Source organism: Protopterus annectens, chromosome 11.part0 (assembly GCF_019279795.1).
Source record: "Protopterus annectens isolate FY-2018-M chromosome 11.part0, PAN1.0, whole genome shotgun sequence".
NCBI classification, from domain to species: Eukaryota; Metazoa; Chordata; order Ceratodontiformes; family Protopteridae; genus Protopterus; species Protopterus annectens.
The window spans coordinates 950,802,916-950,830,622 of NC_056745.1; the positions used below are offsets into that span (position 1 = coordinate 950,802,916).

Genomic DNA, 27,707 nt, shown 5'->3' on the forward strand with positions numbered 1-27,707 from the left:
GTAATCAGGTCCTCCGCCATTTTGAGCATCTGTTTTTTAGGCATAAGGGCCTGTATGGGAGTCTGTGGACCCGGTTTCTTAACCTTTGGAAGCTTAGCGTAGGACTTAATGGAAAGAGTAGTCAGTTTAAAAACGCCTTCTGAAACCGAAGGCCTGTCCATAGTCTCCGGATCGCCACCAGGGCTGGCGTCCACGAGCTGAGGAGGAACCGGTTCCAGTGGCCCAGTAGATTCTGACTGAGAGGTAGTAGTATTTTCTAATTCTGCGGTAGTCAGGGGCTGTGTAGGCACCTCACTGAATACCGAAGATCCGGCAGGAGGCCTAACCGAGACCTCGGTATCTGGCCTAGGTCTAGGCTGCCGGTCTTTGTCCTTGCGTTTTTTAAACATAGCAGTAGTCGGAGGTTCCAACAACATAATGTAGTTGAATTTTCTGCCAAAATAATGTCGGGCGGTATCAGCCCGACGCTTAATAGTGCGTTTATTGAACCTAGCGCAAAACCGACAACCAGAAACGTCGTGGTCTGGGCCTAGGCAAGGAATACAATAAGAATGAAAATCCTCATGAGGTATTTGCTTCCCACAAGAAATACAATTATTAACTTTGTCTGACATCGGTCTGAGGCAAGAAAAGTTTCCCCAACGGGGTACTTAGCTTTATAGAAGACTTCAGCTGAAATTCTGTTAGAAAATCTCAGGAGCTGGCCGACCGGCACTTGCGAACTGCTTCTGCTTTGGGCACCGCGCGGCAAGAAAGACTGAAGAAAATGGCGTCGGCTGCCTCTTTTATACCCCTGCCCACTGACGTCAGGGAAGAAGCGACGACAACCGACGCCGGACCAAGGCTTTGGAATTCAGGCTGACTGCGGGACCGCCTGACGGCAGGATAACCCAAGTGTGATGACTGGAGCAGCATAGCACGATGAACATCACCACGTTGCTGCTGCACAAATGTCATCTAGGAACTATCATCTATGGACTGACTGTCTGCAAATGCAGCTGAGGTACACACCACCCTTGTGGAATGAGCCTTTACTGGCGCAAAGGAACACCTTCTGAAGAGTAAATGAAGGAAATGCATTGCAAAATCCATTGCAAAATCCAACGGGAGACCGTGACTTTCGAAATTCCTCTGCCCTTTCTATTCATAGAAAAGGCTACAAAACAACTAGTCTGAACGTCTAAATTCCTTAGTCCTATGCAGATAGAAATGAAGTTGATGATGAATGTCAAAGGTGTGCAGGATATATTCCCCTTTATTGGCACAGTTCAGGAAAAATACTGGAAGATGAATACATTGATTAAGATTAGCTGTTGAAGCCACTTTGGGCATAAAAGATGCATCTGCTTTCAGAGACGCACTGTCCTTACGGAAAAGGAAGTAGGGCGGCTTAATTGTATGAGCTTGCAGCTCAGAGGCTCTCTTCGCCAAAGTTACTGCCACCAAAAGAGCAGTCTTCCATGAAAGGAATTTAATATGACAAGATGCCGCCGGTTCTAACAGGGAGTTTTGTTAATGCCTGCAGCACCAAAGCCAAATCCCACACAGGAGATGGATGTTTGACAGGTAGTCACAAAAGAAAAACACCAAAGGCCTTGCAGAGATGGGAAGAAAAGGTAGAATCATCACCAAGATGAAAGTTTGAAATCGCTGCCAATGAACCTTGATTGTGGAGAAAATGGCCCCTTCCTTAAACAGAGAAGTCAAAAAGAGAAGGATTTCAGGAAAGGAAGCTGAAATTGGGTCCTGATTCTTATTTCTGGCCCAAATAGAAAATCTCTTCCATTTACTAATATAAACCTTCCTAGTGGAAGACCTCTGGGAAGCCAGGATAATATCCTTTATGGGTGAGGCTAGCATGGGCTTGGCCAAAATCACTGGAAGTGGACATACTACGCTGTCAGATGCAAGGTCTGAATATTCGAGAGCGGAAGCAGAGACATATGAGATATAAAATCCGGAGATGGATCCAGCACCCAGGGTAGGTGCCTCAAGTGAGACCGTAGAAGAGGGAACTGAGGCCAAAAGGGGGCAACGAGGATCAATTGTCTCTTGAGAATCTGGCTTTCTGAAGTACTCTGGGAATTAAAGGCAATGGTGGAAAGGCATGCAGGAGACCCGGTGGCCAATCGTGAGTGAGCGCATCCCTCGGGAGATTCCCCCCTCTGGTGGGATCAATGAAAATAAATTGCTGCATTTGTGGTTGAGAGGAGAAAAACAGATTGCAGCTCGGATATCCCCACTGACGGAAAATCTGTTGGGCCACTACTGGATTCAGAGACCACTCGTGAGGGGTCAGAATAGCCCTGCTCAATTTGTCCGCCAACACGTTCGATGCACCGGGAATGTGCATTGCAATGAGAAAGCACCGCAAGGACATCGCCCACACCCAAATCCTCATGGCTTCACGACAAAGCAGATAAGAATGTGTGCCCTCTTGCTTGTTTATATACCAAACAACCGCCATGTTGTCTGATAGAACTGCAATCGTTCCCCGAGGCAGGCAATCCTGAAAGGCTTGCAATGACAGGACTGCTCTCATCTCCAGAATGCTGATGTGCAGTTTGGTCTCTAACCGTCCTTCCCTGGAAATGCCCCCCCCACCCTAGTAGGGAAGCATCCGAGGTCACCGTGGCCATGGAAACTGGTGGAGAGAACGACCTCCCTGCTAGAAGGTCCGGTGAGCGAATCCACCACAAAAGATGCTTTCGACACACTGGGGTGAGATGAATGGTGGATAACAGGAGATGAAGAAACGCTGACCACTGAACTGCAAAGGTCCACTGAAGAACTCTCATGTAGTACCGAGCCATTGGAACAAAGTAAATGGCAGCCGGTATGGACCCTAGAGCCCTAAGAATGTGTGAAGCCAGAGGACATGTTTGCTCCAGCAGAATCTGAACCTGGGTGCGAATCAGAGACACCCGGCGAAGATGAAGGGCTGCAATCTGCGTGGTGATATCCAGAGTGCCTATGAACTCCAGACGTTGGGGAGGAATCAAGGAAGACTTGGCCATGTTTACTGTAATTCCAAACTGATGGAACAGGGAAAGTAAGGTATGAATATTGTCCAGTAGTTGATGCTTTGTAGAGGCCGTTGGGAGCCAATCATCCAATTAGGGAAACACCTGGATTCCCTGCAGTCGAAGATAAGCTGCCACCACTACCATGCATTAGGTGAACACCCGGGGAGCTGAGGTGAGACCAAAGGGCAGGGCCCCTGAATTGAAAATGATCAGCTCCCAAGTGAAAGTGGAGAAACCTCCTGGACCGTCGAGCCATCTTTAAATGGTAGTACATGCCCTGAAGGTATACTAAGCACATCCAGTCATTGCTGTGCCAAAGGGGCACAATCGACTGCACAGTGACCACCTGAAAATTCGACTTCTGTACGAACAGGTTCATACGACTGAGGTCCAGAATAGGACGTAGGTACCCTGTTCTCTTCGGAACTAAAAAGAAGCGGGAATAAGTTCCGGATCCCCTCTGCCCTGCAGGGACCTCTTGGATGGCTCTTTTTGAAGAAAGTTTGCAACCTCCTGTCAGGCCAGTTCTTTCTGACTGGGTGGCAAGTCAGAAAGAGTTCTGGTGTTTGGGGGGACTTCCGAAAATGGAATGCAATAACCTCTGGATATAACTTAGCACCCATAGATCATTTGTAACACTTGCCCAGGCTAGAGGGTGCAAAGATAACTGACCCCCAACTGCCTCCAGGGAAGGACAGTCGGGCAACGTCTCAGGGACACTGAAAAGGTTTCTCAGAGAAGGGCTTCCTGGAACCTTGATTCTGCGGGCCTCCTCTGCCCCTGGGGCAATGTCTGCCATTGAAACCTCTTCCCTATCCCCTGGAAGAGGAGTCGTCCTGAAAGAAAGACTGCACCTTCCAAAACCACATTTTCTTATTCCCCTTCTGGGTCTTAGAAAAGGACCTTTGAGGGGGCAGAAAATCTGATCACAACAGTTGACATCTTCCCTTCCTGTTCACTACGGGTCAATGTCCCTCATGTTGGGACCAAAGAGAGTGGAACCATCAAAGGGGGCATTGATAAATGATGTCTTGAAGGCCTCTGCAAACCCACTTAGGGGCAGCCAGGCATGATGCCTAATGGCGATGCTTTAACCCCGCCACCCATGAGGACCCTTCAGCAGCATTGGAAATCAGCCTTATGAACGAATTAGCAACTGAATGAAGGGTGGACAGTTTGGGAGCAATCACCTTAAATTCCTCCTCAGACATGGGCCCAGAGAGGGAAGTTGACAGTTCTTTAATCAAGCCCCTCTGGAGACAGGTGACATGCGCAAGATAATTTAAAGCTCACAGGCTAAAGGAAGCCAAAGCGAACACCCGCTTTCCAAATCTGTCCAGAGCACTTGATTCGCAACTGGGAGGATGGACAGAACTCTGCTCTGTCAATTCCTTTTTGGTGGCAGTGGCCACCACAATAGCATCAACCAGGACCGCCTTGGAAGAAAAGGTTTTATCCGCTGGGGGGGGGGGGGGGCTGAGAAATTTGTCCACTTTCTTAAACACTGGCTCCACGGTATCAGACTCCTTCCAAGCCCTGCTGGCCATGAGATTAATAAGAGGATCAGCAGGGGAGGACACCCAAGAGGTAGATGGGCCTGTGCCCAAAGCCTCCAGAAATACGGTTTCCTCAGAGAACAGGGATTGGGCAGACCAACCACCTTTGGCCTTGAGGATCTCAAGTACGTCTCCAAAGGAGACATCCTCTGGCAGAGCTCTTGGGGACCCGTCCCCTTCACCAGTATCCATATCTTCGGTTAAGGACTCCATGGGGGAGTCTAGATGTCTCCTCTTACATGTCCTCTTCCTCGGAACGTCCACTGCCGGAGGCTGCGGGGAAGACTCAGAAAAGGAGGGGACAACTGTGAGGGAGGCACCCGCTGGAGGCTTGACTGGACAGACTGACAGGAAACAGGATGAGGAGGTCCGCTCAGATATTGAGGCTGGGTAGGATGACTGTGGTTGGGGGAGGCAGCTCTGATAGCAGAGAAGAAGCTTTTCACCACCCGGAAAGTGGAAGGACTGGAGGAGGTCCCGTCCACATCTACTGCCGATAACACCATAGCAGACGAGAAGGTAGACCCCCCCCCCAAACCCCCCACTCTGTCGGACAACTCCGGAACACAGCTGTCAAAAGCCAAAGCCCCCAGGGGCAGAGACCAGTCCAAAAAGATTGTACCCGAATCCAACCCCATGGACCCTGGGTCAGCAGCTCTGCCTGGAGGGGTGGTCTGTCCTGGGAGGTTAAGAGCAGCACCAACCGCCGATCCCATTGGGGTAGGGACCCAACTGGGCCCCAACACTCCCCTGGATTCCACCCCACTCACCAGTCCCCGAGAAGCCAATGGTCAGACGAGGAGTGATTAAATAGAATTGGGAGACTGGATTCCCAACCTGTGGGCTGGGGAAGCCAGAAGCCCTAACTATCTCAGCTTTCAGAAAGGCCCACATCATCCTGTCCATATCATAGGAAAGATAGTCCTGGAAGATCAGGAGGATATGGAGGACCTGGTGGGAGAGCCCTGCCTGAAATCAGAGGGTCTTCTCTTGTGCTCCCTGGAGTGAGACCTACTAGAAGAAAAGGCTTGCACCAAAATCAGGGGATCCAAGGGAAGGTCCTCCACTACTATTGGCTCCTGCACAGCTCTCAGATCAGACCTACTTGGAGCAGAAATTAATGAACGATCTGAAGCAACAACCCTTGGAATCCCTTGAATTCAAGAGGGTCGGATCCTTGGTCAAAGCTCCTACCCTCTGATCCAAAGGTCTTAAATCCGGAGTCTTGGATCTGGGGGAGGGAGCCGAAGGTGTCTGAGCCAATGGCCTTTGATCCAAACCTTTGGATCCAGGAGTAGACTCCCTGTACATCCTGGGACCCGAAGATCTCAGATCTGATACCACCCTGGCTGGAGCCGGATCCAAGGACTTAGGATCTGACAGCCTGGGACGTTTAGATGGGGCTTCCTCCAAAGGAATCCTCTTCTTAGCCCCTGAGGAGCCCACCTTGGCTGGGGAACCAGTGACCAAGGGGCCTCCCTCCACTAGGCCTTTGATTAGCAACTTATTTCAGTGGTCGACCAGAGCTCTGGGGTTGAAGGCGGCACAAATACCACAATCCACCTACAGATGGTCGCCGAGACAATACAGACACTCCTCGTGCGAGTCGGAAATGGGTATTTTCCAGCCAGACAAGAAGCATCTCTTAAACCCTAAGGGTTTGTCTGACATAGGTTCATAGGTAGGTAAAGTACAGTTTTGTACCTACCATAAATGTAGATGTTCGAAGATCCACATTGCTGCAGTCCTAACACTTGGGTAGTCCGCTGTCCTTGGTCGGCCCGAATATCAAAGTATAAGGCTGACGTCGGTCAGGGCGCATTTGACTGACGTCAGGACACAAATGCGCATGACCGACGTCATATCCTCAGTCTTTTCTTGCCCCAGATGTCAGAAGACCCTAAAAATAAAGGTCAAAACCAAAAGACAGCAAACAACCAACCAACCACCCTTGCACTAACTATATGTACAATATATACAATATACACAAAATGTACAACCCAACCCACACAACCGCCTCTAACTACAGAGGGGAAGGAGGGAGGTAAATTGGACTGCAGCAATGTGGATCTTGAACATCTACATTTATGGTAGGTACAAAACTGTACTATGTTCTTCATCTCACATTGCTGCAGTCCTAACACTTGGGTAGAATCCCAAAGCAGAGGTAAGGGAGGATGGCTAACTACAAGGAAGCAGGAGCTGCCAAAATGCCCTGCAAAACAGCAGTGGCAAAACCAGCCCTGGACTTAGAGTAAAGTGGCAGGTGATAATGCCTAGAGAAAGTATGTACAGAACTCCAAGTAGCTGCCTCCAAAATATCCTTGGTTGCCACTCCCCTCAAAAAGCTGTTGAAGTGGCAGTAGCCCTAGTGGAATGAGGCCTAATCCCAGCTGGAATCTCCTTGCCATGATGGGAATAACAGAAAGCAATGCAAAACCCAATCCACTTAGAAATAGTTTGTTTTGATACAGGCTTGCCCTGAGAACTCAAGGCAAAAGAAACAAACAACTGCTGAGACTGCCTGAACCCTTTAGTTCTGTCCAAATAATAACGCAACTGCCTGTGGACATCTAAAGTGTGCAAAATCTTTTCCCCTTTATTTTGGGGATTTGCATAAAAGTAGGCAAATGAATAGTTTGGTTTAAAGCCACACTAGAAACCACCTTAGGCATAAAGGAAGGATTAGTGCGTAATGATACCCTATCCTTATGGAAAATCAAGAAAGGCTCAACTGCCATAAGGGCCTGTAATTCAGAAACCCTTCTTGCAGAGGTAATGGCCAACAAAAAGCAGTCTTCCAAGATAAATATTTCAACTCAGCAGTAGCTGCAGGCTCAAAAGGTTGTAGAGTGAGTTTCTCCAACACAAAATTGAGATCCCAAGCAGGAGTAGGAGCTCTTCGTGGGGTCTTATATTCTTTGCCCCTCTAAGAAATTGCTTGAACAAAGGATGAGAAAACAATGGTGGGTTGCAATCATAGTGAGCTGAAATTGCTGCAGCATGAACTTTAATAGAAGAGAAAGACAAACCTTTGTCCAGTAACTCAGTAAGATATTGAAGAGCCACACTCAAATTAGGCTCAGAAACATCAAAATCTTTTGCTGCACTCCAAAACAAAAATCTCTTCCATTTGTCTGCGTACACTTTCCTTGTACTAGGCCTCCTAGCTTCCAAGATAACATTCAAAACTTGCTGAGGAAGTGGAGGCCCACTTTGGTTCAAAACAGAATATGCCAGGCTGTTAGGTGCAGAGAGTGAAGCTTGACATTTAGCAAATGGCTATCCTCCTGCGACAACAGGTGTGGAATCGAAGGCAAAGGCCATGGAGGCTTCCGTACCAGACTTCTCAGTAATGGGTACCAGTGTTGTAGAGGCCAATCCGGAGCTATTAAAATCATCCTTGGCTTGTCCTGTCTGACCTTTAGAAGTACCTTTGGGAGGAGAGGCAGAGGTGGAAAGGCATATACATGAAGATTGCTCCAATTGAAAGAAAGAGCATCCACTTTCCAAGCTGTGGGATGAAACCTTTTTGTGCAAAACTTTGGCAGCTGATGGTTTAGTGGAGAAGCGAACAGATCTATGTCTGGAGTTCCCCATGACACTGTCAATTTCTGAAATACATGAGGATCCAATTTCCACTCGTGGGGATCCATAATTCGTCTGCTCAACACATCTGCTAAGGAGTTCTGTGCTCCTGGCAGAAACCTTGCCTGAAGATTGAGCTGTAAACTGAGAGCAGTCTCCCACAAAATCATTGCTTGCCTGCATAGAGGATAAGAATCGTTCCCCTTGCTTGTTGATGTACCACATGACAGTTGTGTTGTCTGTTAGAATCAACACCTGTCCTGGAAGAAGCAATTCCTTGAAAGCAATTAATGCAAACTGGACTGCTAACATCTCCTTCATGTTGATATGTAGATGTTGTAGTCTGACAGGCCACTTGTTTTGTACCCACTTTCCATTTAGATGAGCTCCCCAAGCTTTGTTTGAGGCATCTGTCGTTAAAATCTGACTCGCCTCTGGCCGGGTCACAGAGAGTCCCTTGTTTAGGTGACATTCCTGAGCCCACCACAAAAATTCCTTTTGAATGCAAGGTATTATTTGAATGACAGTGTCTAGATCCTGGCAGTGCTGTGTCCATACATTTTTGAGATACCATTGTAGCTTCCTCATATGCAGTTTGGCATTGGGAAGCACCAGAATACAAGATGCCATGAACCCTAAGGCTTGAAGGACTGTCCTTGCAGTCAGCCGGACTGATGAGATAGTTGATGGAAGTAAAGGGATAGACTCTTTTGTTTGTCCGGGGTTAAAAGGCCATCTGGGATGCTGTATTCAGTCTCACACCCAGAAAGCACATGTCTTGAGAGGGTACTAGACTGGACTTTATTTCGTTCACAGAATACCCTAGGCATCTTAGCACTGCTATCACATAATCCAAATGATGAAGAAGCTCTTCTCTTCCTTGAGCCAGAATTAGGCAGTCGTCCAAATAAGGATAGATCTGTATTCCTTTTTGTCTGAAGAAAGCTATTACTGGAGCCAGAACTTTCGTGAACACTCTGGGCGCAGTAAATAAGCCAAAGGGCAATGCAGAGAACTGATAGTGAGAAGTCCCAGCTCGAAAACGCAGATACTTCCTGCAACTTAGTCTGATAGGAACATGAAGGTAAGCCTCCCTGAGATCCAAAGTTACCATCCAATGATCTTTGCCCAGCAGAGGTAAAAGCTGCTGCAACGTCAACATTTTGAACTTGGGAATGTCCAGATAAGTGTTGAGGATAGATAAATCCAAAATTGGTCTCCACGTGTTCCCCTTCTTTGGTACTAGGAACAGGCGAGAATAAAATCCTAGGCCCACTTCTGGCAGAGGGACCGGCTGTATGGCCCCTAGTTGGAGCAACAGAGAAACCTGTTTGTGAGCCTCTAGTCTTTGTGGAGGAGGAACGTCTGGCATGCCTTTGAAAGGAGGCAAGGTATGGAAATAAAACCTGTAGCCGTGGTGAATGATATCCAATACCCATCTGTCCTGGGTAATTAAACTCCAATTTTCTTTGAAAAGTGCCAACCTTCCTCCCAAAGGTGCTGCCAGGCGAGCAGGCTCTGGCAGCTGAAAAGGTAGGTCATTGGGTCTGCTGACGAAAGGACTGACCCCTGCCCTCACCGAAGCCTGTGCAGGAGAACTCCCTGTTCTAGGCCTGAAAGAGCCCTGGGCTCTGCCCTTACCACGTCTAGATCTACCCCTAGACTGTGAACCATAAGAAGGATCGTCCACCCTTTAGTAGGCCAATTTCTACTAAACTTTGGAGGCTGGACCTGCAAAAAATCTTTAACAGTCTGCATAGACTTAGCCTTGTCTTCCATTTTCTTTAAGACTGTCTCAACAGGAGGACCAAACAACACGTCAGATTGTAAAGGAGCATCTAAAATCCTTGTCTTAACATGTTCAGACAAATTCTGATCCCTCAGCCAGGCGTGCCTGCGAAGGACTGACCCAGTGGCAGCCACCCTAGTCGAGGCCTGTACAGCATCAAAACCACATTGCAAAGAATGCTTACCCACCTGTTCAGAAACATGCACTAAATCTTGCAACTCCTTACAATCAATACCTACTGCCAGAGCATCAACCTTAGACTTCAATAGTGAAAGGAGATAATTTTGGTATTTCAACATGTGAAACTGGCAATTCAGAGCCCTCATAGCAAGAGTGGAAGAAGTATAGACTTTCTTTCCCCATCTATCCAAGGCCCTAGCCTCCTTGTCTGCAGGAACCGGATTCTTAACAGAAGCCTTCACACCTTTAGGCCCCTGGCTAACAGTCTCTGGGTCTGCCCTAGGACTCTTAAAAAGATACTTATGAGCTTCAGGCACCCTGTAATACCTATCCGGCTTACCAGGAGCAGGAGGCAAAGAATCAGGATTAAGAGAAGCTTCTGTAAAAACATCGTCCACTACATCCAAAACAGGAGGTATAGCCAAAGGCCTATGCTGGGGTAAAAACAGAAATTCCCTAAGCCTTTTCCTGGAGTCAGAGAAGTCCTGACCCTCCCACTTAAAATGCTCCCTCATGGAATGAAGAGTTTCTGAAAAAGAAAAATCCTCAGGAGGAGTAGCAGAAGGAGTAGAATCATCCACATCAGAATCAGAATAAGGAGAGTACTCCTGCAAGTCTTCAGCCGAAGACTCTGAAACATCTGAAGCCTGCTCAAAACCCCCCAGCTCAGGATCCACCCTAGGTCTCTTATCAGGAGGGCATAGAACCCTAATCAAAGTAATCAAATCTTCTGCCATTTTAAGCATATGCTTCTTGGGCACAGTACCTGAGGAGCTAGGGGTAACACCAACTGAAGCCAAACCTGGCCTGCCCCTGGGAAGCCTTTGAAACAGAAGGAGAGGGCCTAGCCACCTTGGGAAGGGAGGGTATAGTAAGATGAGAAGCCCCTCAGCCTGACTAGTCTCCTGAGAGGCCACATCCTGCAATAATAAGGTCTCACCCTGGGAACACAAAGAAACCTCGGTGGAGCCACCGGCTCCACCGACACCTCAAAGAACTGGCGTCTGGTACAGGCGGTTCTTCTAACCTAGGCTTAACTGCCTTGTCCTTGCGCTTCTTGAAGAAGCGGGCGTTGCAGAATCCGGCGGCATTTTATAGTTGCACCGCTTCCCAAAGACTAACCTTGGACAATCCAACCTTCTCTTTATAGTGCGTTTATTAAATCTAGCACAAGGCGACAGCCAACAATGTCGTGCTCAGGCCCTAAGCAAGGAATACACAAAGTATGATAATCTCTATGCGGTATCTGTTTCCCACAAGAAATGCAATTATTAACTTTTTCTGACATCCGGTAAATGACTGAGGCAAGAAAAACCAAAATATTCCCCAACGGAGTACTTAGCCAACTTTGAACTCGGTCTGAAACTTCTAAATCGAAAAATCTCAGAACGCCAACCAGCACTTGCAATACTGCTTCTGCATCGGACCATGCGGCAAAAAAGACTGAGGATATGACGTCGGTCATGCGCATTTGTACCCTGACGTCCTGACGTCAGTCAAATGCGCCCTGACCGACGTCAGCCTTATACTTTGATATTCGGGCCGACCAAGGACAGCGGACTACCCAAGTGTTAGGACTGCAGCAATGTGAGATGAAGAACATCTAGGCTGTCTGCCCGAAGGCATTTATAAGCCTAGCCAAATGTGTTGGCTTTCAGCACCCCCTTAGAGTAGTTCCCTTTGCCTCTGTCCAGCAAAGCCACTGAAGTGATCCCCAGGGATAAACTGTTTCCCATCCATTCATCAAGGTTTCTCTTGAAGAGGGTTAGTGAGGAGCTCTGCCTAATGTAGACTGGAATCTTGTTCCAGAGCATGGGAAGTCTCTGGGACAGGAATCTATCCCTCCAGCACGTCCTATTTATTGTTGTGGTGAGGTTTAGATCCCTAGAGCATGTGGCTCAAGGGGATATGGTTTTCTTTAGGTGAAGCATATCCATCTATTCTGGGTTGGACATGGCCTTGTATGTCAGACAGAGATCACCTCCGAGTAGGCGGTATGCAACTGAGTACAACTGGAGTTTCTTCAGTCGAGCTGCACAGGGCATCTGTTTGAGGCCCGTGATCCTCTTGGTGAGGTACTTCTGTGGTCTTTCCAGCTGTTGCAGGTGTCTTGTAAGGTACATCCCAAATGGAGCGTTGTACTCTAGGATGGGTCTGATGAGTGATGCATAGAGGGGCACAATGACCTCTTTTGATCTGGATGCAAACCCTTTTGTGATTAGGTGGGCCACACAGAAGGATTTTCTAACTTTGGCAATGTGATTATCAAAGGAGAGGTTACTATCTACTTGGGTCCCCAGATCCCTTATTACGTCTTCCGTATTTAGGGGGCTACCACCTATGTGGTAGTTTGTGGGTACTTTGTTTTTTCCAAAGGGGATGACTATGCACTTTTTTGGCATTTAGCTTGAGGCCATGGTTTTGACACCAGGTATCTGTCTCAGTGAGACCCTTTTGGAGGATGTCTGTCAGCCGGAGAGTCAATTATAGCCCCTAGTTTGCAGTAGTCGGTGAACTTGGTCAACCATAGTCCTCCTGTGCTTGCCTGTACCTCTGAGAAGTATATGCCGAATAAAACATCACCACAACCAAGGGAAAAACCCCACTCGAAGTGCAGAAACAAGCCAAAGTTCAGACACCCAAAAACAACCATCCGAAACACTAACTACTAGACACTCTACAATAACTACTTTAACTAGACCCAAAACAGTACACAATAACCCAAGCAGGCCCGGGAAAAAGGGCACCAAAGATAAAACTAGAAAACCAAGCCGAGGGGGGGGAATAGAAAAAGAAAGATAACTATAATGAGTAGTCTGAGACAAAGGAATTAACCCAAACACAAGTTCCACGAATAAACACTACTAAGAGGAGCTGAGCAATCTGCTTCTATCTTGCTGAAGCGGCAAATGAGATCTAAGGGGTTAGAGAGCAGCAGAGTACTATGGGAGAGGAGAAGCTTGAGCCAAGCTGTTTTTCTGTGTATACTGGCTCAGATCCAATATCGGATCCTAGACCCTAACGTGAGGAATGCTGACTAAGATAACATCAGATTTGTCAGTGTTTTAGAACTACTGATCTTTGAAGAAATAACGTACTAATACTCCCCATTACTCATCTGTTACATACTTTGGCAAAACTCACCTAGACAGCACTTTACTATTAGCACAGACAGAATGTTGCCTGAGCAATGATGAAGCAGACAGGGGCCTACTGTGTACATACAAAGTCACTTTCTGGAGCATGTGGTCTTGCTTTTATGAAGCTATATGCACCGCCACCACAGTACACCTTTTTTTACTTTAAAGCTATTTAACAATGTATTGAGGTAAAATACAGTCTCAGAGTTCATTAATGTGAAGGTTCAGAGCCACTGCCACAAACTTCACCAAGTCTATAGATTGTACTAGATACTGGGAAGATCCTCTCACCTTTTGCAATGTTCTCAACTCTGGCACTAATTCTAGTCTGTCCAACAGTCTCTTGTACACGGTCATGAAACAGGTCAGGACTGATAATTACTTGTACTCTATCTGGTACATAAATACAGTCACTGTCAAAAGCTGTGGAAATCATGATTCAGTTAATCTAAATCAGTGGTGTCCTTAGCCACCGAATGTCTGCTTCTCAACTGGTCAATGCCTCGTGTAAGACACTGCTGAATTAGTCCACTGAGTTCATATGAAACGGAATCTGTTTTACCTCAAATATTCTCAGAATTCACACTGGACCTCCTTGAGTGGTATATCTGAGATATGACTCTGTGGAAGTCCTGCCCCTTGTATGGTTATCATGCTGTAATCTTCTGCAAGTACAGTTTCCTTCTAATAGCCCAATTAAAACTTGTAAGTTCTAATATGTCTATATGTCTGCTTAAATAAAACATTCCTTAAAGGTCCTTCCTGTAGTACAATTTAGAGTTGCTCTCTATGGTAAAAGTAAAACAGAAATGTTATCTTCAGTTTCTAACATGGAATTTGATGATTACTTTATACCTTCCTTGAAGGCTTGTAAAAATCACACAGCTAAACTACTTGTTGCAGGAGTACCTTGGAGTACTAGTGGAACAGATTACTCTATCTTGCTTAAATACAAACAAAATTATTTTGATACAAATTTGTTTCACTATGACTGGGATGCCTATGTAGACTATAAGCAGTGAAATGTTCTTTCATATTACTAACGTTGGTGTGAAACAGGATTTCAGATATACAAAATCTTCTGAACCACCATTACTACACATATATTAATCATAAATGCTCCTATAAAATTAATGTCTAATATTTTCCAATATCAGCATAGAAATTCCCCTGGATGCAGCAGTATATAATATTGTAAGGTATTACCCCATAAAACATAGTACATTAAACTCTATTAAATAACTATTCCACCCAAAAATTATGAATAGTTATGATTTTATTTGCAATATCAATCAGCTACTGCCTAAATGTCCCCTTAGAAAATAAACATCCAAAATCATATCACATTTGTCACCTTAATATAATACTGCACCTAAACCAGCAAAAAATATATATTTTATCTAAGCAGACACAAACCACTCACTTAAGATTTCCCATACCAGAACCATACAACATATTGTCAGAACTTTTTGGACATTATATATCCATGAAACAAACTAAAGACACAATCTCCTTGTGGATCTACTCTAAAGGCAGCCCATCCAAGTACTTCCAACATCTGAACTTTCTCATATCTGATACATCAAGGGTTCACTGCTAAGCTGCACCCCAACCCTGGCCAGCCTGCAACAAATGTTCTCCTCATCTCTCTCACTCTCATCCGAAGTGTATCTACCCACAATCACTTATAACTACACACAGAATCCTGCAGCATCTGCAATAAACTAACTCCATGCATGACTCTTACTACAACCCAGACATTCCTGGTATCTTTGAAATATAGTTAAAATCACATATACCCGAATTGTGTGTAACTCCAAATAATTACTATATTTTTAGATCCGACAGTGCACAAAGGACCGGGCGGCATTGCTATAATTGATGATACACACACACCTATTTTTTCATCTTCTAACAGCTCCCTGAATTTGACTCTATTAAGTGAATATTAATCTCACTTGACTTAACCATGCTGAGAGTAAATTATCAAAGTGTCATTATATACCTCCTGATGCCCACAAAATTACTAAAGAATCCTCTAATGGCTGATAATTAACTACCACATGAATTAATACTAACTCACTTCAGCTTGGACTGGCACCTAGCTTATGATGGATTTATGGTAACAGACTGAAGTAAAAATCTATAAATAAAAGTACCCCGAAAAATCCTGACTATTATATACCAACTCCACAGTCTCACAACAGTGGAGAAAAAGGTATGGCCAACATTCGGTGAAAGTGAATTTTAGCAACACGTATTCAGTGGTGGTATATCACAGTTTAACATAATGGGAAGGGACTGCCAGTTATTCACCCAAATACATATTCTTGGATTCGGATATATAATAATTTCATGTTTTTCCCCCCTCTGACTCAGAACATCTCACCCTGTACACTGTAAGTCACTTATTAATCTTATTTATAATATTATAATATTAATCTTATAAATAAATAAATAAATATTTGAAAATAAGATGTCATGAGAATGATTTTCAACTTCAAGGCATTCCAGAGCACTCTAGCTTTTAGAAGTGTGAGGCAAAACATTGAAATGCGTATGTATCTATAATACTTTTAATTTACCAAGCAAGGTGTAAGTAGGGTAATACAACTTTATGTCTGGCTGCATTACTCTGAGAAAAATAAGCTACCCACCTTGATCCCAAACTCGTCACTAAGGTTTGTGAACAAATACTCGTACCCATAGGCTGCCTTACAGTTAAGCCACACAACATGGTATGGGCTGTTGGAGATCCAGCTTTGTACCAGCTCTGTAATCCCTTGTAAACACTGTTCCTTAAAAAAAAGAAAAAAAACATAAAAACAGGGTTTTTATCCAAGTGTATATAAATTCAGAGAGGCCTGTTACAGAAATTATAATTTACACACAATAAAGAATCAAAACAAACCAATCGCTTTATAGTTTAGTTTGATAAGCAAATAAATTATGTACCAGATTCTTACTCAATATTTGCACACAGTTCCAAAGTATAACGCACAACAAAATCAAAGCTTGTAGTTCCAAGACCTTTTGCTACAGGCAAGAACATATATTAGTTGAGGTTATTTCCACAAATGCACAGATTTAGTTTACACCTGGGGTTTCACTACAGCAAAAAACTCACAGGAGCATAAATATACTCTTCCAGCAGTTGGCAAGTAAGTTCTTCTTCCCTCTCTGAAACTCTGCGGTAGAGATACACATTGTCCTAGTTTCCAAATTTCACTAGTCAGAAACACATTCTCCTAGCTTCTAAGTTCCATTAAGGCAGACGCAGAAACGGATTCGCCTTAGCAGGGTTTTCTTCCCCTGGTAAACTCTGCTCACGGAACATTCTGTACCAGAGCTCTCTAAATAAGTTTACAACTGAGATCCTCTTCTGTGCTTAGTTCACTCCCTCAACTGATATACTCAATCATACTCAATATGTGTGCGTGTGTGTGTGTGTGTGTGTGTGTGTGTGTGTACATATACAGGGGCATGCCCCACCCAGACATCAGCCAGCTTCTTAGGTTTCCCCCCTCAGTCTATCAGGGTGTTCTGTATTTAGATGGACTCTTTGGATCATCTATTGCAGATTCAAGTAATGTAATGCCTCTAAGACTCTCTTAGGTGTCTTTCTGGACACTTCTCGACATACCTCTTGACTGGAGTTTCTTGATTACAAGTCCGTCACTCATCACAGTCCCTTTTCAGCATTTATTTTGAACAAATATCACTTTTCCCTCAGCAGCTGCCCATCTTTAATACAGTAAAAGATCTTGTATGCTTATTCTGATTAATAGCATGTCTTCAGGCCAATTTCCTGTGTAATTTTGCTGCACTCTATTTCTACCCCCACCCTTTCATAAAAGATGCATGTTTTGCTGTTTTGCGACAGGGAAAGCTCTGCATAAATTGTTTTGCATCCAGTCCTTTCTTGTACTAGAAATTTTCAGAATAACATAAGCAAGTCGAGGTTGACAACCTACTCTTTACTTTATACTCTAATGGCAGCGGGTGACTATACATACCTTGCAAGGGAGCATTTCTATATTTCAACAAAGCTAAATGTGCATTTTATATTTTGTTTTATTCCATTTGTTGACAAGGTAAGCCACTTGTTAAACTATCTTTTTTAAGCAACTTGGGAGCACTCTCTGGTTAGGTTACTTCCTCAGAGTCACACAGAAGGCACATTAAGGCAGGAGGAGTCAAACACTAAACACACTGGGCACAGGAAACAGCTAAGACAGCAATATAAATGTTCTAAACTTTATTCATGGGATTTTTCACAGCTTGAATTGGCCTCCTGACTTGACCATTTTCTACAGATACTTCAAGTAAGATCACATGTTGAAGCTCTCGATGCAGAGAAAATTTCTTAAATTTTGAACCCACATAATGTGAACCATTACCACTGACAACTTCAAGTTTTCTATGGGCCAGATTCCAAAATACTTAACTTGAACTTAGTGTAAGTGACTTATGTTGGAGTAGAACTGCACCGATTCCAAACTACTTGCTCTTGGTGTAAGTGACTAATTCTGGTGCATCCATTAGAATAAGTAATTTTCCCTGCCAGTACAAGTCTTTTGGAATCTGCTTTATACATATGCCTTACACCGGAGTAAATCATTTACACAGGAAACGTTTGGAATCAGGGCAGGCTTACACTGGAGTAAGTCACTTACACTAGGGAGCAAGTCTTTTGAAATCGAGCTCTGTGTCTCAAAAACAGCTTTAAGTGCACTGATAAAACCAACAATTACGTTCTACAACTTTATGACTTATGAACAATTTGAATAGTAGTCAACATCATATTAAGTACTCACACAATCTCTAATCTCAAACAAATTTGCTCAAATTTTATTGTATTGTCTTTCCCAATACTGAATAACCAACCACCTTTTTTTTTGGACTACTGTATAATAAACTTTGCACATACAATAGTTTCTTTCTTTGTGTACCATTTGTATTGAAACCCCTGGCCAGTACAACATATGTCATCCTGCCCACATTTCACAACTGCCAAATGCGATCAAATTCCTGCCAAGAAATCATATCTTCTCTTGGACTAGTTATGATACACTTTGCACAAACAAGTTATTTTTCTTCTTCTTGTGCAATTACACATGGCCAGTACAACATATCATGTGATCCTCCTCCACATTTCACAACCACCACATGCAATTCATGCTCCTGCCAATAATTTTCTCCTAAGCTAATTACATACCATTACTTTATCTGCTTTAAATATCAGACATTGTATATAGCATATTTCTTCTTAAAACAAAAAGTATGGCTGTGATTTTTTTTTTAAACAAAGTTTTACTCTGGCCAATCTTTCAAAGCTGCATCTGAAAGCATTCTTATCTCTGAATTACTCAGAGTATGTAGCTGAAAGAGGACTTTTACCTTTCCCGCTAATGTGCTACGCCCACCCCTCACTCTACTTTATTTCCACCCTGGACTACTGTTGTATGCTGCAGTCTCAGACACACTGCATTCTTCCACCCCATCACACTACAGTCTCACTCGGCAGACACTCGTTTTTGCAACCACTTTCTTGCTGAATCTCCTGTTTACTGAAAACAGTCTCTTAACCCTTCTCAACATTCCACATATATTCTTTCCCTGTTCCTAATCTCACCACACTGAGAATCTCCCCAGGTTGTGGAAAGTGTCTCACACAGAGCTGAACTCAAAGGGGCTGAAACTGGTTGAGTTCTAGTCTTGCTAGTTTATGTGTTTTTTGTATAGATGTTTTGGTAATGTTTAGAGTTTTGGTGGTGTTAATCTCTCTTCACCTCATTTACTTACACAGTTGGCACTACTACATGGGATTTGATTTCAGTTTATCACATACTGCTTACTTCTACATCCTAGTAGTAGCTAATGGGTTTTTCTATAAGCAGAACTTTCTTCACTACACTCCTTTCCTAGTCACCCAAATTTTGCCCTCCACACAGACTTAAATAGTTTCCCAACCCCACCCCCTCCTGCACAACTCCCATCTATACCACCTGTCTCAGCCACTTGGTCTGCTGAAGCCCAGCACTTGGGAAAAATTGCTCAGCTCTCCTCCCCACTCTGACCAATCCACAGTATCCTTTCTATCTCTAATTCAGTTGCCAGAATCAGTGCCTGTGAGCTCCATCATTTCTTACTGATCTCCCACACTTGCGGATGGTGACAACTCCCCCACATAAGTACATCACACTTTTGATCTTAGGGGTGGGGAGTTACCAGGGCTTGCCTTTGGTCAACTGGTTCCCTAGGCAAAAGGGCTCCACAGCAGCCCACACAAACACACAACTCTGCCCCCATCCTGGTATACCTACACCATCCAGATTACTTTTTTTCTTTGTTTTTCTTAGTTTGTTTTACTCTTCTCAGTTTGTCTTGCTCTTATCTTAGTTTTTTTAAAATATGTTGAATGAATACAGGACTATTTCTTTACTACAAAACAAACAAATTAGCACAGGAAAAGTGCCCCTGCTACAGTGGTGCCCTTGGCAGCTGCCTAGTTGGCCTATGCCTAAAGCCGGCTATGGGAGTTACTTTAATTCAAACTACTGGAATGTAACTCAGTGTCAGCAATGACCAGTTAAGAAACACGGTTACTCTGGCATCGATATGAAGTCAATAGCGCTTACACATTTTAGTAGATAAAAGCACTTCCCACTTTAGAGTTTGAATAAAGTTTTCCTGTTAGTTCATCTGAACTGGGTTTTTATTTGTAATCATTTCTTAATATTTTAGACTGTAAAGCTAATGAACTTCCCCTGGAAAATACAACAGAAACTTAAAAGCATCATTGTGAATATAATAAATGCCTGGCAAACAGCCCAAACTAATAACATTTTCAAATTGTTAAGTAAATTATCAAACTGCACATTGTCTAATATGCACTTTAACTCTGTATTCGCATTGGTTCTTTTCACAATTCCAAGCTTTTGACAAGTCAAGTGACAAAATATAGTATATTCATAATATCAAATATCTGGAACAGAACCTTACATTTATTTTTCTTGTTCACCCTCAACTTATGGAGAGTAAACCTAGGTATATTAATCTCTGCATATAGTTTAATATGCCCATACTGTTAATCTTTTGATTAACATTTTTGGAATGTCTCATGTTTGTTAATTTACTTTTGAGTGTAGGAACAACAGGTATACAAGTACTTTCTGACCCTTTGTTTTTATATGACACTCACATAAGTAAACTTTGCCCAATAGCCAATTCAAGTTGCTGTCTTTCTGATGTGGTACTTTAAACGTTTGAACAGATGTCTAAATTTACTTTAGGCTAAACTTCAAACTTCTATTTATTCTGTTCCCTTCACAGGCTTCAACTCATTTACTGCTTGTGGCTTTTCTGTAGGTTTATTCTGCAAACAATTGAAACGGCATATTATAAGCACAGACAATGCTCCCAAATAACCTATTTTTCCTTAATCACACAAAGCATTTTCAAATATAATTTAATTATATTATTTTGATACATTTTAGTAAAATGGTTTTGTTCCACAACTTCTGAGACTTTACTAGTAGCAGTATATTTTGTTGTAATGTGCTCCAGCCATTCCTACTGCAGCAGGCTTTCACTAACCATATTTGTCTTGACTCTCATTCTTACCAAACTTCATTGCTTACTTTTACTCTACTTGTACGGTTTTATGCTTTTCCATCTCCCAAGCCACTTTACACATATCAAATCCTTAAGTTAACTATTTTAATTATCACTGCTCATGTCAAACGAGTCGATGTCCAATTTAATTATCTTCACAATCGGTCTCGTGTCCAATTACTTCCAGCACTACACACAAACCTGTCTTGCATTAATGAATCATACAACTTGCCAAATTCAGCTTCTGGCTTGATTCTTTAACTCAGTAAGACACTGAAGAGACTCGGTGGGACCTTGTACCTTTATGCAAAACAAATGGTGAATGAAGGAAGATGCAGTCTTATGTCACTCTCACTCATGAAAGTGAAATGCATTAAAAACTTTGCCACAGGCAGAAATGTAGTACATGACACGCTGCTTACCAGGGCCGGCCTTAGCTGATATGGTGCCCTAGGCAAAGTAGTGCTCAGGAGCCCCTTAATCCCCACCCACACCTACTCGTGAAACACCCCTATGGCCCACACCCACAGGTAGGCCACTCCCCAAGAAAGTCACCCCAGTCATTTTGTTCAATTTAAATGTACAGAAGAAAAGATATTTTGTAATGTAGTTTAAACTGCAAGTGAAGGTGGAAATTTTATTTAATAAAGCTGCTTTATCTGCTGCTCCTTCACACATAATTTACTATAAAAGTCATGTCCTCAGAAAATAGATAGCCCAGTGCCTTGTTTCAAAGGGTTGCTTAAGTTAATCTAAATAGTTGAATTTACTCTGGGGTAGGTGAGCGAGCCTTACAGCTCAGTGAAAGTAGGATTGTAACCTCTCTCCTCTCTGCATACAGTAGATTAAGCTAGAATATCACAAACACAGACAGCCGTTTGCTATACAAACAATACAGTCTCACAATGAAAACAAACTTAGCATGAACAGTAAACTTCTCTGCCTCTGAAACGGCATAAAAAAGAACTGAAGGAGGTAAACACCATCTCTTCACTTTGTAAGGCCAGCTATGTGCCCTACATTCTGACACCCTCTTTTCCCTGTTACTTACAGTTTCTGAAGCCAAACACAGACAAAATCCATCATGTGGTACCCAAATTACCACAATTATTCAGCAATTAATGCATTGGGTGTACCAAAATGGTCTTCCAAAAAATGTGCAAGCTATATTTGGAAATAGCTGTATGTTTCAATGGTTATAAGTACACTGTCAGTTTTTAAGTGCAGAGAACAGGGCTTGGGCAGTGCCAAAGTCCAACAGGATTAGACTGACAGTTTGTACACTTGGAAGAACTGGACAGAAAGAGAAGGCTGTATCTCTCATCCTTCACTGTAGGCTGCAAAGTACAGCTAGTTGATAGATCTAGGGGATTAGAGCACACAATAAATGCTAAAGCTACTGTGGATGCTGGCTCACCAGACTCCCATCTATCATACTCCCCTGCTGGCCGCAAACCCTAAGACAAAGTAAATTCTCCATGGAAAGGACGGCCACTCCCCCTACCTTAAGAGATTACAGAGTGAAAAATGGTCCTGCATTAGATGGATTACATGGATCTGGAAAGAGATGGATGTTCAAGCAAGCCCAGAAATAGGATTTGAAAAAAAAAACAAAAAAAAAAACAATTATATTAGTGGATGATGATTACATATATTGAATGCTGCCATAATAAAAGGCATATGTACTCTAAAGAAGTGTGACTGTGTGTAGCCATGTAAAACCTACTTGTATCCTACAAATAGTACTAGTAGTTGTTAGTCTGACTTCCTGTGTGTGCGTTAGCAGCCTTCCGCAACTCGCTGGACACTCTCCCCCCCCTCTAGTTTTATAATACCTTATTAATATAGGAGTACTACTCTATCCGTCAGTCTGCCATCTCTCCTTGCCACTAGGTGGCAGCACAGACCACGGCAGACTGATCATACAGTATTATTCTCCCAAACTTTCTACCCAACTATTATATTTCCACAGATTCTCCCCATCTATTCTATGCTAACGCCATCTACCCTCCTGGACTGGCCAACCCAAATATAAATATTGCCTGCACTACATAGTTCCAACTCAACCCTAATTTAAGTGTCTGAGCTGCAGCTACTGATAGCTTTTCACAGTCCTCACTTCTGGGCTCTACCTCACTGCGTTTGCCCTGCGGGCTCACTCCGCTCCCCTACCCTACCCCCAATTCCCACCCACCCCCAGTGCATCTACACTTGTACTATCCCCTGCTCACCTGACCAATCTCCATTCCAATCAGCATCCTCCTATAATTACACCCAACCACACCCAGGCTAAACTCCCTACCCAATTACCCAATCTTGAACCTACTATCCAACCCCTACCATACCTAACCTATTTACCTAAATCACATTACTGCTAAACACAATACCTCCACCCAAACAAATCATGCAGGGAATACTACCAATACTACTACTAACTCTCACTACTCTTGCCTACACCACATCTACATACACTAACATACCATTAAACAATACCTTCCACATAACACATTTACACGCACACACCTACACACAAAGATATTGAAATCTGTTCCACAGTATTTGATGATTGCTCATTATTTTATATATACAAACCACACACCATACTTCCTCTAAATAAACAAACAGTAACTAGAGTACATACAGACCTAGCATATGCCATAAAACTCAGTCTGTTCCTTAAAAAACATCTACTAATCTCAGGAGACATACACCCCAACCCAGGTCCAGAAAACAAAATTCTCCCACACAAACAGAACTCAGATCTACTTATTATTAATCTAAACTCAAGAAGTATATCCACCAAACTACATGACCTATACGCATTCATAGCTCACTACTCCCGATATACTAACCATTACTGAAACCTGGCTAAAACCCACCACCCAAAATGAAGAAATACTCCCCCCTCAGGATATAACATCCTAAGACTAGACAGAGAGGCCAAAAAGGGAGGTGGAGGTGCAATTGCATTTAAAAACACACAACCTCCAGCCTCTGAGAACTCCACTACCCAACTTAATTATTAGGCTCCATTATATCCCTCAAAAACAAAAAGAGAATCAACATCCTCTGCAGTTATATTCCTCCAGGAAATAATTCTCCAACAATACAGGAAATTTTACAATGGGCTACAACCAACCTTCCCCAAGAAACTATCCTGTTAGGCGACCTAAACCTAGACTGGCTAGCCTGCAACTCCAACAATCCCTCAAACCATATTAGCTTATTTGGATTCTCACAATTAATCGAAGAACCCACCAGGGTTGACAAAAGATCCAAAAAACATTCCATACTCAATTGGACTTTTGTTAAATTTCCCCAAAGAAAATTATCATGTGGGCTGCCTGCCTGATGAACTCAGTGGCCACTACCCCACATTCCTCCTTCGTAAACAGGTAAACATACCCAAACCCATACTATATAAAGAAACTAGAGATGACCACAAGTTAAATCCACAAATTCTTAACAGCATGCTACAACAATGCAACTGGCACCCACTACAAACTCTAGCATTAGACCAGGCAGTGGAGTTCTTCAATAGTACTTTTATGAAAGTTGTAAATACAGTAGCTCCAATTAGGAAACTTAGAACTAAAGTTAATTATGCCCCTTGGCTAAATAAAACCACAAAAGCCTTACTAAAAGCTAGGGACAAGGCCTGGAAAATCTGGAAAATGAATAATACCATACAAGACAGACAATAGTATCAACAACTTTGGAATCAGGCCAAAAAACAGACAAAATTGGATAAACAAAACTACTTCCTACATATCCAAAACAAACATCCCAAAAACCCTCAAAAGTTCTGGCAAGCTATCAATTCCCTTCTGAAGCCCAGAAAAACTACCACCCAACTCCCAGCACCAATACTGACAATGACAGCATAGCTTCTCAATTTAACTATCACTTCACAGAATCTATTTGGTCATTGTCCACCCAGCTTTCTAACAATGACTCTACAAACACCCCCATTATAGATAACAATATTATATCTTCCTTTTCACTGTCACCTGAACCAACCTCCACAGTTAAACTACTCTCAAAATTGAAACCTACCACTCATGCAGCAGATGGTCTACCCACTAATTTCCTAAAATTAGCTGCAGAGTCCCTAGCCTACCCTGTCTCAATTCTTATAAACCACTCCCATACAAGAAGCCTACATCCCCCAACTATGGAAAGTGTCATATTATTCCCCTACGCAAAGGCAGCAACTCCTATAAGCTATCAAACTACCGCCCCATTGCTATCTTATCCCCCTTTCCAAGCTCCCAAGTGATGCACTTTTTAATCTCACAATCTCCTCTCCTTCACACAGCATGGCTTCCGTCCAAACCATAGTACAACTACTGCTCTTCTCTCCTTTACCAACCAGGTTAACCAACTTAGAAACAACAACAACTTCGTATCAGCCATATTCTTAGATCTCTCCAAGGCATTTGACATGGTCCCAACATAACCTACTTAGACACACTATCCACCATGTCCAATGTCCCCTTCACTACTGCCTGGTTCAAAAAACTACCTCTCTGAGAGAAAACAGTCAGTCAAATGGCAAGGTATACTAGCACCCCTAGTACCCTCTACCATAGGTGTTCCACAAGGATCAATACTGGGGCCTCTAATATTCACCATTTTCACCAACAAACTACATACCTCCACCCTGCATGCATCACTGATACAATACGCAGATGACTCAACCCGAATCTGCTCAGCTCCATCCATAACTACTCTACAAAAGCTAACCCAAAAGAATCCTTCAGTTCAGTGGAAAAATGGATTACTGATATCCAACTAATTCTAAACCCCAACAAAACCAAATTACTTCTTTTCACCCCCAACAAATCCAGACAAATACCAGCTTCCTTCACTATCCCCTCCAAAAATGGAACCACAATCTCTCCCTCCCCCCATACTAAGCGACTTGGTGTTGAAATAGATAAGGACCGTAATTTTGATGTCCATATCTCTCAAACCATTAAAAAAGTACATAAACTAGGAACTTTATACAAACACAAAAACTTCCTATCAGACCAAGCACAAATCACCCTAGCCCAAACCCACCTTTTGTCTACCTTATTGTATGCATCACCAATCCTAACCCACATCAGGAACACAGACCTAGACAAATTAGAATCTTGTTACAATAAGATTGCAAAATTCGCAAATAACTCCACTTTTAGAAGCCACCACTGTCTTGCCCTAAAGGAGCTACAGGGGTTAGAACTCCCTCAAGTAATCGGTTACCACCAACTAGTGCTCACCTTTAACATACTAAACAATCCCCACAAAACTCCAGCCCTAAACCAACTACTGAACCAATATTCAGCAAACCGTCCACTACGCTCATCTAACAAAACCCGGCTCTGCATATCCAATATCAACAATAATGCAGGGAAAGCTCTTTTCTCTCATACAATCGCTAGGAAATGGAATAACCTCCCCCAAAAAATCTCTTCTGCATCATCTATCTTACTGTTTAAAAAGTAAAAGTCACACCTCTTGCAATCCTGGCTCTGTCCTTGCATCACATAATGCTTTTCTGCTCTCCACCAATTCTTCCTACATTCCTCTCTTCACTGCTCACTTTCTCTTTAATACTGTTGCCAAACACTGCCAAACATGGCCTACTATGTGTAAATTGCTATGTCTTCTGTGATACATCTTTTGATAGCACTGGTAAATTCTGGAGTTTTTCTCTCCCAATTTCTGCCATCCAGGGTCTACTATGTTTAAATTAAGTTTGCTTGGAAAAAACTATTGTAAATTTTATACTGATTGTAAGATTTTATTATTTTGATTGTAAAATTACCAGTGTATATATTTGATGTGGAGCTTTTCTCCCCGGGCTTCCGCTGTAAATGGACCTCGTTCCAGTCAGACTTTCCCGGTAAACAAATGTAAAATAAAATAAATAAACATAAAATAAATAAAAATAAATTTATGTAAACTGAAATGGGTACACTAAACATAAATTTGCAGCTGTGGGAACTGTCAAACCTTTGAGAAAAATACATCAATAAGTGGGTTTTCTGAACCCATTTTATAGTGCAGCAGTTTCAGTTCCTAAAAGTATCCCAACTAATCACTGAAATAAATTGATATGACCTCAAATGAACCAAGTACCAACACTTCCAAGTGTCATTACATTCTACCAATAAAATAATTTAAGACCTTGCCGGTCTTGAACCGAGGGCCCTGTACATTATAGTCAGAGCAGTTAACCACTAAGCAATCATAGCTTATAAAATAAGCCACATACCAAATGGAACTAGAGTTAACATACTTTCAGAACATAGTAAGCTTGTCACACAGAATAAGGAATTAATCTTAATTACATGACCACCACTCCAGACTGTACCTGAACAGCAAATAGATAATTAGGTAATCAGGACGGCGCAGTGGTGCAATGGCAGCATTGTCGCCTCACAGCAAGAGGTTCTCCAGTTAGATTCTTGGCTGGGGTGCCTTCTGTGTGGAGTCTGCATGTCCTCCCTGTGTTCGTGTGGATTTCCTCTGGGTGCTCCGGTTTCCTCCTACGTTACAAAGACATGCATCTGGAGCCTTTCTCCCTGGGCCTCTGCTGAAAATTGTCTTTATTCCAAGTAAGACTTTCCCAGTTAACAAATGTTAAATAAATAAATGTCCAATATGGGACAATCATGGACATTTGTTAACTGACACTAAGAGGCAAAAATGGAAATTGCGCATGGGTGCAATATCCACCAGAACTGTGTAAATAATTAGCAATGGCTGTCCGGTTATGGACATGAAGGCACCTTTTTCACTCTCTTGCCCAAATTCTGCCCCT

General features: G+C 43.0%; 1 protein-coding gene across 2 annotated transcripts in view; it reads right to left on the reverse strand.

The window, feature by feature from the left end:
* The window catches only part of LOC122815653 (protein artemis-like), a 934,783-nt gene that overhangs the window by 311,165 nt on the left and 595,911 nt on the right, over positions 1-27,707 (reverse strand). For both annotated transcript variants that reach the window (XM_044088335.1, XM_044088334.1), the window contains exon 8: positions 15,937-16,077. In XM_044088335.1, the coding sequence (XP_043944270.1) occupies positions 15,937-16,077 (141 nt within the window). The remainder of the gene's footprint in view (positions 1-15,936; positions 16,078-27,707) is intronic.